The following is a 13,473-nucleotide window of genomic DNA, read 5'->3' on the forward strand; positions in this document are numbered from 1 at the left end:
CATTGACTGGTGTACAAGAACACCCAGATCTTTTTGTACTGCCCCTTTACCTCAATTGATTCCATTGAGGTAGTAATCTGCCTTCCTGTTCTTGCCACCAAAGTGGATAACCATACATTTATCCACATTAAACTGCATCTGCCCACTCACCTAACCTGTCCAGGTCACCCTGTAATCTCCTAACATCCTCATCACATTTCACCCTGCCACCCAGCTTTGTATCATCAGCAAATTTGCTAATGTTATTGCTGATACCATCTTCTATATCATTATCGCATTCTCACATATCTTGCCCCTCCCCACCCAACCTCCCTCCTATTTATCTCTTAGTCCCCCTCCCTAGCCCTCAAGCCTCATTCCTGATGGAGGGCTTATGTCCGAAACGTCGATCCTCCTGCTCCTCAGATACTGCCTGATCTGTTATGGTTTTCCAGCACCATACTCTCAACTCCTCTGTTTTCACCATGCCCTATAAAAGTATAAATCGTTGGGGCATTTAAAATATTAATAACAAGCTGCAAGTACTTGACTCTCCTTTATCTTGTGTCAGTAAATATTGTGCAATTGACTGAATAGATTACAGACAAGCATCTGTCAATCATGCAGTGCTTTCCGTTGGGAGCAGCTGAGCTGAGAGCTTAGACATTCATTGGTCTGTTGAAAATCCTGTGCTGAAGGCAAAATAATGCTTGATTGACAGCTGTTTCTCTATGATCTATGTAAGAAAGCATCACATATTTGTAGTTTCTGTTCATTGACATTTTAAAGTTCTAGATGATTTACATTTTTATAGGCCTGTAGTAAAAATAGTTTATTTAAAGAAAGCTGTATAAATGAACGTCTTGTTGCTAAAACTTTTCCAAACATGCTTTGTTACTATAGGTTTTATTGGGTCTGTACTTGGCATAAAAGTGACATAAGTTGGCATGGTGGGTATGTGGGATCCTGGAGGAGGGTGGGTGTAGGGGCATAGGTTGCTGTGATGGTCCTGTGTGCTGAGTGGAGGGTACTAGGAGATATTGAGGTTATGCAGGGCCATGGAAGGGACAGATATCTGAATAGAAAGCAAGAGGATCTTGGAAGGGGTGTGGGTTTTTATTTGCTTCACTGTTATAATACAATAGTATCAGCAACCCATTGATATTGTTATGAAAAATTGCATTTAGTACAATGGGGAGGTGACAGTCTAGCAGTTTTATCGATAGACTATTAATCCAGAGACCCAGGTAATTTTCTAAGGATCAGGGTTCAAATTCAATAAAAATCTAATGAGGTATGTAGGGAAGAGGTGTTGGAAATTCTGGAAAGGGTGAAAATAGATAAGTCCCCTGGGACTGATGGCATTTATCCTAGGATTCTCTGGGAAGCAAGGGAGGAGATTGCAGAGCCATTGGCCTTGATTTTTATGTCCTCGTTGTCTACAGGAATTGTGCCAGAAGACTGGAGGATAGCAAATGTGGTTCCCTTGTTCAAGAAGGGGAGTAGGGATAACCCTAGTAACTATAGGCCGATGAGTCTCACTTCTGTTGTGGGCAAAGTCTTAGAGAGAATTGTAAGGGATCGGATTTATGAACATCTGGATAGGAATAATGTGATCAAGGATAGTCAGCATGCTTTTGTGAAGGGCAGGTCGTGCCTCACAAACCTTATTGAATTTTTTGAGAAGGTGACTAAGGAGGTGGACGAGGGGAAAGCGGTAGATGTGGTGTATATGGATTTTAGTGAGGCGTTTGATAAGGTTCCCCATGGTAGGCTACTGCAAAAAATACAGAGGTATGGCATTGAGGGCAAGTTGGAGGTTTGGATTAGGAATTGGCTGGCTGGAAGAAGACAGAGGGTAGTAGTTGATGGTAAAGGTTCATCTTGGAGTGCAGTTACTAGCGGTGTTCCGCAAGGATTTGTTTTGGGACCATTGCTGTTTGTCATTTTTATAAATGACCTGGAGGAGGGGCTAGAAGGTTGGGTGAGCAAGTTTGCGGATGATACGAAAGTCGGTGGAGTTGTAGACAGTGAGGAAGGATGTGTCAGGTTACAGCGGGATATAGATAAGCTGCAGAGCTGGGCAGAAAGGTGGCAAATGGAGTTCAATGTAGGTAAGTGTGAGGTGATTCACTTTGGTAAGAGTAACAAGAAGATGGGGTACTGGGCTAATGGTCGGATACTTGGTAGTGTGGATGAGCAGAGGGATCTTGGTGTCCATGTACACAGATCTCTGAAAGTTACCACCCAGGTAAATAGTGCGGTGAAGAAGGCATATGGCATACTGGCTTTTATTGGTAGAGGAATTGAGTTCCGGAGTCCTGAGGTCATGTTGCAGTTGTATAAGACTCTGGTGCGGCCGCATCTGGAGTATTGTGTGCAGGTTTGGTCGCCATACTATAGGAAGGATGTGGAGGCACTGGAACGGGTGCAGAGGAGATTTACCAGGATGTTGCCTGGTATGGTAGGAAGATTGTATGAGGAAAGGCTGAGGCACTTGGGGCTGTTTTCATTGGAGAAAAGAAGGTTTAGGGGTGACTTGATAGAGGTGTACAAGATGATTAGGGGTTTAGATAGGGTTGACCATGAGAACCTTTTTCCACATATGGAGTCAGCTATTACGAGGGGGCATAGCTTTAAATTTAGGGGTGGTAGGTATAGGACAGATGTTAGGGGTAGATTCTTTACTCAGCCGAGTCGTAAGTTCATGGAATGCCCTGCCAGTAGCAATGGTGGACTCTCCCTCTTTATGGGCATTTAAACGGGCATTGGATAGGCATATGGAGGATAGTGGGCTAGTGTAGGTTAGATGGGCTTGGATCGGCGCAACATCGAGGGCCAAAGAGCCTGTATTGCACTGTATTTTTCTATGTTCTATGTTCTATGATCATGAAACCATTGTTGATTGTCAGAAAAAGCCATCTGGGTTCATTAATGTCCTTGAGGGAAGGAAACTATCATCCTTACCTGGTCTGGGTGATATGTGAGTCCAGACCAACAGTTAACTCTCAAATACCCTTTGGACCATTAGGAATGAGCAATAAATACTGGCCAAGCCCGCAACACCCTCATGAATGAATTAAAAAAAACCAGAAACATTAATATATAGAATGTAGCAAGTGTGGTCTGAAACAAAACCTGAAAAAAATGTATATTTTCACATGCCTCCCACTATGTACTCTATGTAACTTAGTCTTTCTAAACTCTGCACCCTGTCCTTACTTGCATCAAGGCACATTGACCATCAGCCCATACCATTCTGACCTACACTGGTTCCAGGTTAAGCAGTTTCACCCTTGTCTTCAAATCCCTTCTTGGCCTCGGCCCTCCTTATTTCTGCAGTCTTCTAGCTCAACAAATCTCTGAGATTCTTATACTTCTCCAATTTTAATTACTTTATCATGGTTGGATTTCTTCAGCCATGTAAGCCATACACTCGAGAGATTCCTTCCTTAATCTGTCCACTTCTCTATCCCACTGTCTTCCTTTTATATGCTTCTCGAAACCTTCCTCTTTGGTCAAACCTCTGGTTAACGCCCTCCCAAAATCTCCTAATAAAACGCGATGTCAAATTTTCCTTTATAACATTCCTGTGAAGCACCTTGGGCCATTCTGTTACGTTTAAAGGCACTAAACAAAGACAAGTTGGTGCTGTTAGTGTATGAACAGCAATCCAGGACAACTGTTTCCAGGATATTAATGGAAAATGAGTCTCAGTTGTCAATTTTGGAGAGTAAACTCTCCTTAGAAAATTGTAATGAAATAAAAATCCTAATACTGATTAGAGACCATCTTGATATTAAAGGTCAGAGCATGTTTACCAAAATTATACTTTTCTTGTCACATTGACTATTTGGAAGTGAAAATTCTGAATGGGGTTTCGAAATGATATGAGAACGTAGGTCTGTAGGTTAATTGTTCCTTTAAATAATCCAAAATTTCATTTTGATTAGGATGAAAATAGTGCATGTTATTCAATTAAGAAGCACCTGAATTTGTAAAGTTAGGAATGCTAATTTTGTTGTTTAATAATTTATCAGATCTTGTTGGCACCAAAATATAAAACTGCGATATCATCTAGATATATATTAGACAACTTGAGTAATGGTTGTTTCTTTTGTGATTTTCTTTCTTCTAGTTGTCTGCCTTGTATTCTATCATTTGTTTTTCATCATGTTCGTGTGGTCATACTGGAAAACCATCTTTACAAAGCCAATGAATCCGAGTAAGGAGGTAAACATGAGGCGAAACAATCCTTTTTGTGTGTAAAATGTTGTAATTTAATGTTATGTTTCACTCCTTACACAAAAGGTACACAACCTATTGCTTTTTGCTTTCTCTTTTCTCATGCTTTGCTGCATGATGACAGTACCGTTGATTACAGTAATATGCTGGAAAATGGTGTTGCTGCAGCTATTTCTGATTCCTGTTTTGCACTTTACATTCAATCCTGTCAATGAAAATGCTGCAATCTCGAACTATCCATCATTACCATAGGCTTTATTAATTGCAGTTCATTTTTACATACATTTTCTATTCAGTTAGTCTGGCTACTCCATTTGCAACACTGTGCATTTGAATTTTTTGCGTCTGGCATACAGATTGATTTCAATATCAATGATTGTTCCCTTTGTCCCAGACTTCCTTCCTATTTTCTCCCTCCAATAGGAGTGTTAGATTGGGCAGGGCTGCTCCTGCCCACTGAACTCATATCATATATCTTGACACCATCCTGCCCCCAGTCCAGGAAATCCCCACCCACCCCCTCCACCTCCTCCATGACTTTTGTTTCCCTAGCCCCCAATGCCTCATCTTCACCAGTCCCTACACACATCTATCTGCCTTGACGAAGCCCTCTATTTCTTCCTCTCCCGCCGACCCCAACAGTACCCTTCCACCGACTTTCTCATTCGTTTGACTGAACTGGTCCTCACCCTCAATAATTTCTCCTTTGAATCCTCCCACTTCCTCCAGACCAAAGGGGTAGTCATGGGCACCCACATGGGCCCAGCTATGCCTGGCTTTTCATCGGGTACATGGAATAGTCCATTTTCCACAACTACACCTGCATCATTCCCCACCTTTTCCCCTACTACATTGATGACCGTATCGGTACCACCTCGTGCTCCCACAAGGAGGTTGAACAGCTCATCAACTTCACTAACACATTCCATCCTGACCTTAAGTTCATCTGGACCTCCTTCCCCTTCCTGGACCTCTCCATCTTTGTTTCCAGTGACCGACTACTACTACACGGACATCTACTACAAACTCACCGACTTTGACAATACCTAGGTTGCACCTCCTCCCACCCTGCCTCCTGTAAACATGCTATCCCTTATTCCCAATTCCTCCGCCTCCACCACATCTGCTCCCAGGAGGACCAATTTCACCACAGAACATACCAGATGGCCTCCTCCTTCAAAAGTTCGTAATTTACCCTCCCACATGGTCGATGATGCCCTCCAGCACATCTCATCCACTTCCCGCACCTCCGCCCTTGAACCCCACCCCTCTAACCGTAACAAGGACAGAACCCTCTGGTCCTCACCTTACACCCCACCAACTCTGGATATATCGCATTATCCTCTGCCATTTCCGCCACCTACAAACAGATCCCACCACCAGCAAAATATTTTCCTCCCCACCCCTATCTGCATTCCATAAAGACCATTCCCTCTGCGAATTCCTTGTTTGGTCCACCCCACCCACCTACTCTCCCACCCCTCCCAGCACCATCCCCTGACACCACATGAATTGTAAAACCTGTGCCCACACCTTTCCCCTCACCTCCGTCCAAGGCCCCAAACAAGCTTTCCACATACGTCAGAAATTTAACCTGTACCTCCACACACATCATCTGCAGTATCCTTGCTCCCGATGTGGTCTCCTCTACATTGACACCTACTTGCAGAATGCTTCAGAGAACATCTCTGGGACACATGCACAACACAACCCCACTTCCCCGTGCCCGAACACTTTAACTCCCCCTTCCACTCTGCCAAGGACATGCAGGTCCTGGGCTACCTCCACTGCCAAACCCTTACCACCCAATGCCTGAAGGAAGAGCACCTCATCTTCCATCTTGGTACCCTCCAACCACATGGAATCAATGTTGATTTCACCAGTTTCCTCATTTCCCCTCCCCCCCCCCACCTTATCCCAGATCCAACCTTCCAACTTGGCACTGCCCTCTTGACCTGTCCTTCCCACCTATCTGCTCCACCCTCCTGTCTGACCTAGCACCCTCACCACCAACTTCATCTACTTATTGCATCCTCAGCTACCTTCCACCAGCCCCACCCCACTCCTACTTATCTCTCAGGCCCCTTGGGCCACCCCCTCATTCCTGATGAAGAGATTTTGCTCGAAACGTTGATTCTCCTAATCCTCGGATGCTACCTGACTAGCTGTGCTTTTCCAGCACCACACTCTTTGACCTGCATTAAATTGCATGGCCCCTTAAACTTGCTCTGCCCTTTATTATGATCCTAGCCGATCTTTGGTATTACTTCTACTTTTCTGTTTGTCTCCCACATCCTTTGGTTTTTGAAAGAACTCTTACATTTCCTCTGACAAAATATTTGAGCTAAAAACCCTCATATTGTGATCCTAATTTGTGCATGTCAGTAGTCTGTTCAAAATCATGGAGCCTCGCAACCAGGTGAGACCTGACATCACCTGATTTCCAAGTGTAAGCTTGCAAAGTAATCAAGAGTAGAACCCTCACAGGATGTTGACTCTCTATCTCTGAAACGTGGATCATCAGTATAATGTACCTCATTGCTGCCTTGGGTGTAATTATCTAATTCAGAACAGACCAAGGATGTTCTGATTACTTCCTGGATCAGCTACTCCCAAATCTCACCAGGTTGACCATCAAGAGAGGCCACATTTCTAACTGGTAGCATTGGGAATTGTAAGCCTAGCAACTCCATATTCACAATGGTGAGGGATGAAACCAGCAATGGGAAATTGCAACTCTTGAGAGCAGTGTACTTTACAAAGAGCACCAGGGACATTTGCAATTCATTCTTTGGATGAGTCTGATACCCTGATTTGATCATATGTTACACCAAAATTTGAGATCTCCATGTGTCAATTTTGACTTAAGTGCACCCTCAGTGGTAAAGGTACTCTTTAAAATTTGATGATTGGTGGAATATCCCACAGTTAAATCCTGTTACTTGCACAAGTTTGCAATATTCCAAATCTTTTGTGGCTTTAACTTATCCCCATCATTTCACAAGAACTTGAACTGATATCTGTGCATTCTAGCCTAAATAAACAACCAAAAGTGCCAACATGTAGTCTGACGATACAACATAAAATACACCATATCTTCATTCAATCAGAAGTTGAGGATTTCTTTAACTTTTCAAAAAGACATTGTTCAAACAGATTTCTCTTTAACATTTTTTGCAAATGCTTCTTTCATGTTATAGGACAGATAACACCAACTATTTGTCTAGATCTGGTCAATTTAACAGTAATGAAAGTGAAAAATTGCTTGAGATTATATTTCTACTTAAGCTTATTGGATGTGTAACTTGCCTTTCAGGAAGTCCAGCTTTAAGAATTCCCTATGCTGTGATTTTTAAAAAATTTAGTCATGTATTGTGGACATCGCTGGCTGGGCCAGCAATCAATGCCTGTCCCTAGTTGCCCTTGAGAAGGCAGTGGTGAGCTGCTTTCTTGAATCACTTCAATACAATTGATTTAGATACACCCACAATATGGTTGGAGAGGGACCTTAGATTTAGGCCAAATGACACTGAAGGAATGATGGTATATTTCCAAGTCAGGATGTTGAGTGGGTTGAAGTGGAACTTGAAGGTGGTAGTGTTCCCATGTACATGCTGCCATTGTCCTTCTCGATGGTAGTTGTCATGGTTTTGAAAGATATTGTCTAAGGACCTCTGGTGAACTTCTGCAGTGCATCTTGTGGATTGTACACACTGCTGCTCCTGAGAGATTTCAATGTTTGTAGATGTGATGCCATTTCAGCAGACTGCTTTGTTCTGGATGGTGTTAAGCTTCTTGAATGTTACTGAATCTGCACATATCCAAGCAAGTGGGGAATCTTTCATCACATTGCTGCCATGGGCTTTGTGGATGATGGATAGGCTTTGGGGAGACAGCAGGTAAGTTACTTGCTGCAGTATTTCTAACCTGCTCTTATATTCATTGTATTTATATGGTTAGTTCAGTTCAGGTTCTGGTCAATGGTAGCTCCCCCCCCCTGCAGGATGTGATAGTTGTGGTAGATGATAATGTGATTGTTTGTCAACAGGTGATGGTTAGTTTGTCTCTGATTTCAAGATGATTGGCTTTTCAACTTGTCCTGCTATATTCAAAGATTTGTGTGCATACAGTCCCAGGTTTGTTTGACTTTGCACCCCCTGTAAAATTGTATTTAAATCCTATTGTGTCTCCTCTTCATTCCCATTAAAATGTTTCATTTAACAATCAATTCCATGAAATTTCATTTGCCATGAGTCTACCCCTTTTACTAGTCTATCTAATGTCTATTCCTGAAGTCTATTACTCTCCTACTCAGTATATATTACATTTGATTTATTAATTTTTATCCAAGGCAGTTGCTGTACTACCTCTTCATCGATTCTGACACTTTGGTAGCATCACCTTTGTTGAAAATATATGCAAAGTCTTTAGTTAGTACTTTGACATGTTCTTTTGCTCCACAAGACCTCCTTTTTGATCCCTAATTGGTCGAATCCATACCCCAGCTTTTTCCTCTTTGTTTGGACTCTGCTTTTCAATAACAATTTGCTTTCCACTATTTAATTAAAGTTCACTTGGGTCAGATTCATTTTCAACTCATTCAGAAGGGTATTTTTTTCACATTTAACTTTCCAAATCAATTCACTTAACTTAAGGGTAACTATGGAGAGAATAAGACCCCTTGAAGATCAGCAAGGATGCCGATGTGTGGAACTGCAGGAGATGGGGAAGATATTAAGCAAGGTGCTGGAAGACTGGAGGTGGTAAAGTCCTGAAGAAGGGCTCATGCCCGAAACGTCGATTCTCCTCCTTGGATGCTGCCTGACCTGCTGCACTTTTCCAGCAACACATTTTCAGCTCTGATCTCCAGCATCTACAGTCCTCACTTTCTCCTAGGTGGTAAAGACAAGCCAGGGAGCTATAGACCAGTGAGCCTGACATCGGTGGTGGGCATGTTGTTAGAGGGAATACTGAGGAGCAGGATTTGCATATATTTGGAAAGGCAAGGACTAAATAAGGATAGTCAACATAATTTTGCGCATGGGAAATCATGTCTCACTGACTTGATTGAATTTTTTGAAGAGGTAACGAAGAGGATTGATGAGGGCAGAGCAGTAGACATGATCTATATGGCTTTCAGTAAGGCATTTGACAAGGTTCCCCATGGGAGACTGGTTAGCAAGGTTAGATCACATGGAATACAGGGAGAACTAGCCATTTGAATATAGAACTGATCGAAGGTAGAAGACAGAGGGTGATGGTGGAGATTTGTTTTTCACACTAGAGGCCTGTGACCAACGGTGTGTCACAAGGATCGGTGCTGGCTCCACTGCTTTTCATCATTTATATAAATTATTTGAACGTGAATATAGGAGTTATGGTTAGTAAGTTTGCAGATGACACTAAAATTTGAGGTATAGTGTACAGCAAAGAAGGTTACGTCAAACTACGTTGGGATCTTGATCAATTGGGCCAATTGGGCCAAGGGAGTTTAATTTGGATAAATGTGAGGTGTGTTTTGATAAGGCAAATCAGAGCAGTACTTATATAATTAATGGTAAGACTCTGGAGAGTGTTGCTGAACAAAGAGACCTTGGAGTCCAGGTTCATAGCTCCTCAAATGTGGAGTCCCAGGTAGACAGGATAGCGAAGAAGGCGTTTGGTATGCTTTCCTTTATTGGTCAGAGTATTGAGTACAGGAGGTGGGAAGTCATGTTGTGGATGTGCAGGACATTGTTTAGGCCACTTTTGGAATACTGCATGGAATTCTGGTCTCCCCTACAATAGGAAGGATGTTGTGAAACTTGAAAGGGTTCAGAAAAGATTTACAAGGATGTTGCCAGGGTTGGAGGATTTGAGCTATAGGGAAAGGTCGAATAGGCTAGGGCTGTTTTCCCTAGAACATCGGAATCTGAGGGGTGACCTTATAGCGGTTTATAAAATCATGAGGGGCATGGATAGGATAAATAGACAAAGTCTTTTCCCTGGGGTGGGGGAGTCCAGAACTAGAGGGCATAGGTTTAGGGTGAGAGGGGAAAGATATAAAAGAGACCTAAGGAGCAACCTTTTCACAAAGAGGGTGGTGCGTGTATGGAATGAGCTGCCAGAGGAAGTGGTGGAGGCTTGTACAATTACAACATTTAAAAGGCATCTGGATGGGTATATGAATAGGAAGGGTTTAGAGAGATATGGGCCAAGTGCTGGCAAATGGAACTAGATTAATTTAGGCTATGTGCTCAGCATGGACAAGTTGGACCGAAGGGTCTGTTACCGTGCTGTACATCTCTATGACTCTACTCCAAGCCTAATGATATTATAATCACAGTTTTTCTAAATGCTATTCCACTGAACAATGTTCCACTTGCCCACTTCAATTTCCCGTAGAACCAGAGCTTCATTAGGGTGGAAACACATTAACCAAGAATGCTCTTTTGTATATATTTTAAGAATTCCTTGTTTTCTGTAATTATTTCCCACATTGATCTTGGAGATTTTATGTTCCTTATTGTCACTGTTCCAAAGTTCTTGCCTCTTTCTGCAATTTTACTCCACTCATAAAATGGTTCAACTTATTCCTGAACGAGTCTTTATTCTAATGCTGTTTATGCCTTCCAGTCAGTCTATTATATTCCTTTTATCTCCTTTTAAATTAATTTTCATCGCAATCCTCTTCCTCCCAAATTAGTTTAAACCTTCCTCCAAAACACTTATTAAATGTCTGCAAGAAAATAAATTCCTGTCATTAAAGTGAATTCAACACCTGTATATGTCCATCATACTCCAGAACTTGTTCCAATCTCCAAGGAATTTGAAATCTTACCTTATGTTCCCTTTCTTTAGTTGTCATGCTTCACAACTCCTAGAAATACTGAAAATGGCAATGGGTGAATTGTGATGTTTACTGTCCATGAGGTCCTTGCTCTTTAACTTTTTCCCTTGTTTGTTAGCTAATTTTAGGACCTCAACCCTTTTCCCATTTATGTCATCAGTTCAGATGTGGGGTTCAGTTTCTGGCTGTTTCGTTTACCCAGCAAAATATTCTCGGTGATTTAATTAACCCTACCCCAGGGAGGCAACACCTCCATGCAAGACTAGCATCAGCAGGTGCACATCATTCATGGAGATTTATGATTATGAAACATTGGTAAATGCAAATATAAAGTAATAAATGCTTTTAGCACAGGGATGAAGTGAGAGAGCAACAGGGTGACATGAGGGAAATGAGCTGGGGAGAAACCCAAGTTTGCAAAAACTGTTAGAGATGGGCTGGAAAGAAAAAAAAACATTCAGGTCACAGACAGAACACAATAATGTTGTTGCAGCCAAAGGTTGCTTTGGGTCCCATTATCCCTAGTTACTGCTGAAGCTGATCATTCCCAATACTAGCAGCTACTGATGAACATCAAAAGCAACCATGGAACAGCAAAAATACTTAAAGCTATGAAAATCCTCCAAGGGAGATAAAGTAATTTTACAAAAAAAAAGGCAGGAAGTAAAAGTGCAGAGAGTGTAAGAATCACTTACAAGAATGCTATTCAAACCCATAACTACCAGTCATTAGCACTTACACTTACCAGTCACAAAATTAACTCTCAATTCCACCCAATAAAAAATTTATAAAAACCCTCAACAAATCTAACATTTGAAAATCTGGTGTAATTGATCACAAGCAGAATTGGCCATTGGAAACCTCTCAATTAATCTTATGGATTAAATAACAAATTACACAATGGTAACAAGCAAGTCAGTTTGAGAGGTGAGCCACTCTCCTGGAACTATAGGGTCATGCTGGTGCTTGATTGTTCACGTTTCTACTTGTTCTTAGATAATTAGTGGTTGTTCTCCAAGATTCAAATAAACTGCCACTGCTTTGGAAGTTTCCATTGGACACAAACATTGAATATAGTCCCTCAAATATAGGTGGGCAGTTTGAAAATGATGGTAAAGATGGGCTGTGGCCATAAATAATATTTTCTCTCATTACTTCCATAGCATTTCATTGACGCAAGGAATACCAATAGGTTTCTGAATTCCAACATTGTTTTTATAGGAGATGGAGCATTCAAAACTTAAAGAAATGAAATAAATTATGAATAATAAATTCCATTTTCCAAACTTTCTTTTTAGTAACCTAGCTCGCCTGGTTAGCTGCTTTTTCTCTTTATACATTTTGCTATTCAGCTGTGAATCCTGGTGGGAGTCCACCACAATTATTAACCAGGTTGATATAGGGACGCAATGGTTGAGCAAGTTGAGAGCATCTGAATAAGAACTTTGAACTCGTAAAACTATTTCTCAGAGTTACAATTCTGTCACTCATAATTACATCTCTTAGACTATCTGTTTCAGACCATAAGCTAACCTATTGTAGATATGGTCCAAACTGGCCCACATTAAATGAATTCTGAGCTGAAAGGAATTAAAATTTCAAAAACACTTGCTGGTTAATGTTAAACACATTTGTTTTTCTTTCCCTTTATCTATATCCACAGTTTCATCTGTCATATACGGACCGAGACCAAATTGAACGTGAGGACCGAGGTGAAGGTCAACAGGAAGTCCTTAGACGAATGGCTAAGGAGTTACCTATTTACACAAGAACCTTATCTGGAGGTAAATAGCAAGTACTGTTGTAAGCAGCAAAGCTTAGTGGCTGAGTTTAGGTTTTAGTGTATATTGAAACCAGAAAAAGGATCTGATGAAAGGGAGATTGCTACTGAAGGCTGCAAAGAAAGCAATTCAGAAGGGTCATTCCTTAGCCAAAGTGCAAATCCTATTAGGTAGATTTGTTCAGCAATTTTCTGCTACAAACACAGAAAATGCTGGAGAAACTCAGCAGGTCTGGCAGCATCTGTGGTGTGAGAAACAGAGTTAATGTTTCAATTTCAGTACAACTGTCTGCAGTAATTTTCTGCTCCCTTGTTGGGAATGTTATTGATGTAAGTGCCAAATTGTCACTACAGTGTTCTTGGTATTCCTGCAACTCAAATACCTGTGGAATGAAAGTCCTTATTGTGATTGCAGCATTTCAGAATGCACACTCATAAATTCTGTCTCAGTGCTGAAGTCTTGATCTCTCTTTTTTCAAATTGCAAAAATGCACGTTCTGAACTGGAGATGCCAGTTTTTGACAAGTCAAAAATGACATCTTGTGACTGACCATAAGGTAAGGACCAGGGGAAAGATATGCCATTTTAATAGGATTAGTGTAGTTTGGTGTTCATTGGTCAGTACAGACATGGCAGGCCA

General features: G+C 41.5%; 1 protein-coding gene across 2 annotated transcripts in view; it reads left to right on the plus strand.

Moving 5' to 3' along the window:
• Nucleotides 1–13,473, plus strand: part of zdhhc2 (zDHHC palmitoyltransferase 2) — a 106,429-nt gene that overhangs the window by 39,185 nt on the left and 53,771 nt on the right. For both annotated transcript variants that reach the window (XM_043690199.2, XM_043690209.2), the window contains exons 3-4: nt 4,118–4,212; nt 12,717–12,837. In XM_043690199.2, coding sequence (XP_043546134.1) covers nt 4,118–4,212; nt 12,717–12,837 — 216 coding nt within the window. The remainder of the gene's footprint in view (nt 1–4,117; nt 4,213–12,716; nt 12,838–13,473) is intronic.

The sequence above is a fragment of the Chiloscyllium plagiosum genome, unplaced genomic scaffold (assembly GCF_037043375.1).
Source record: "Chiloscyllium plagiosum isolate Xiang-an unplaced genomic scaffold, Cpla_swu_hap1 HiC_scaffold_1, whole genome shotgun sequence".
NCBI classification, from domain to species: domain Eukaryota; kingdom Metazoa; phylum Chordata; class Chondrichthyes; order Orectolobiformes; family Hemiscylliidae; genus Chiloscyllium; species Chiloscyllium plagiosum.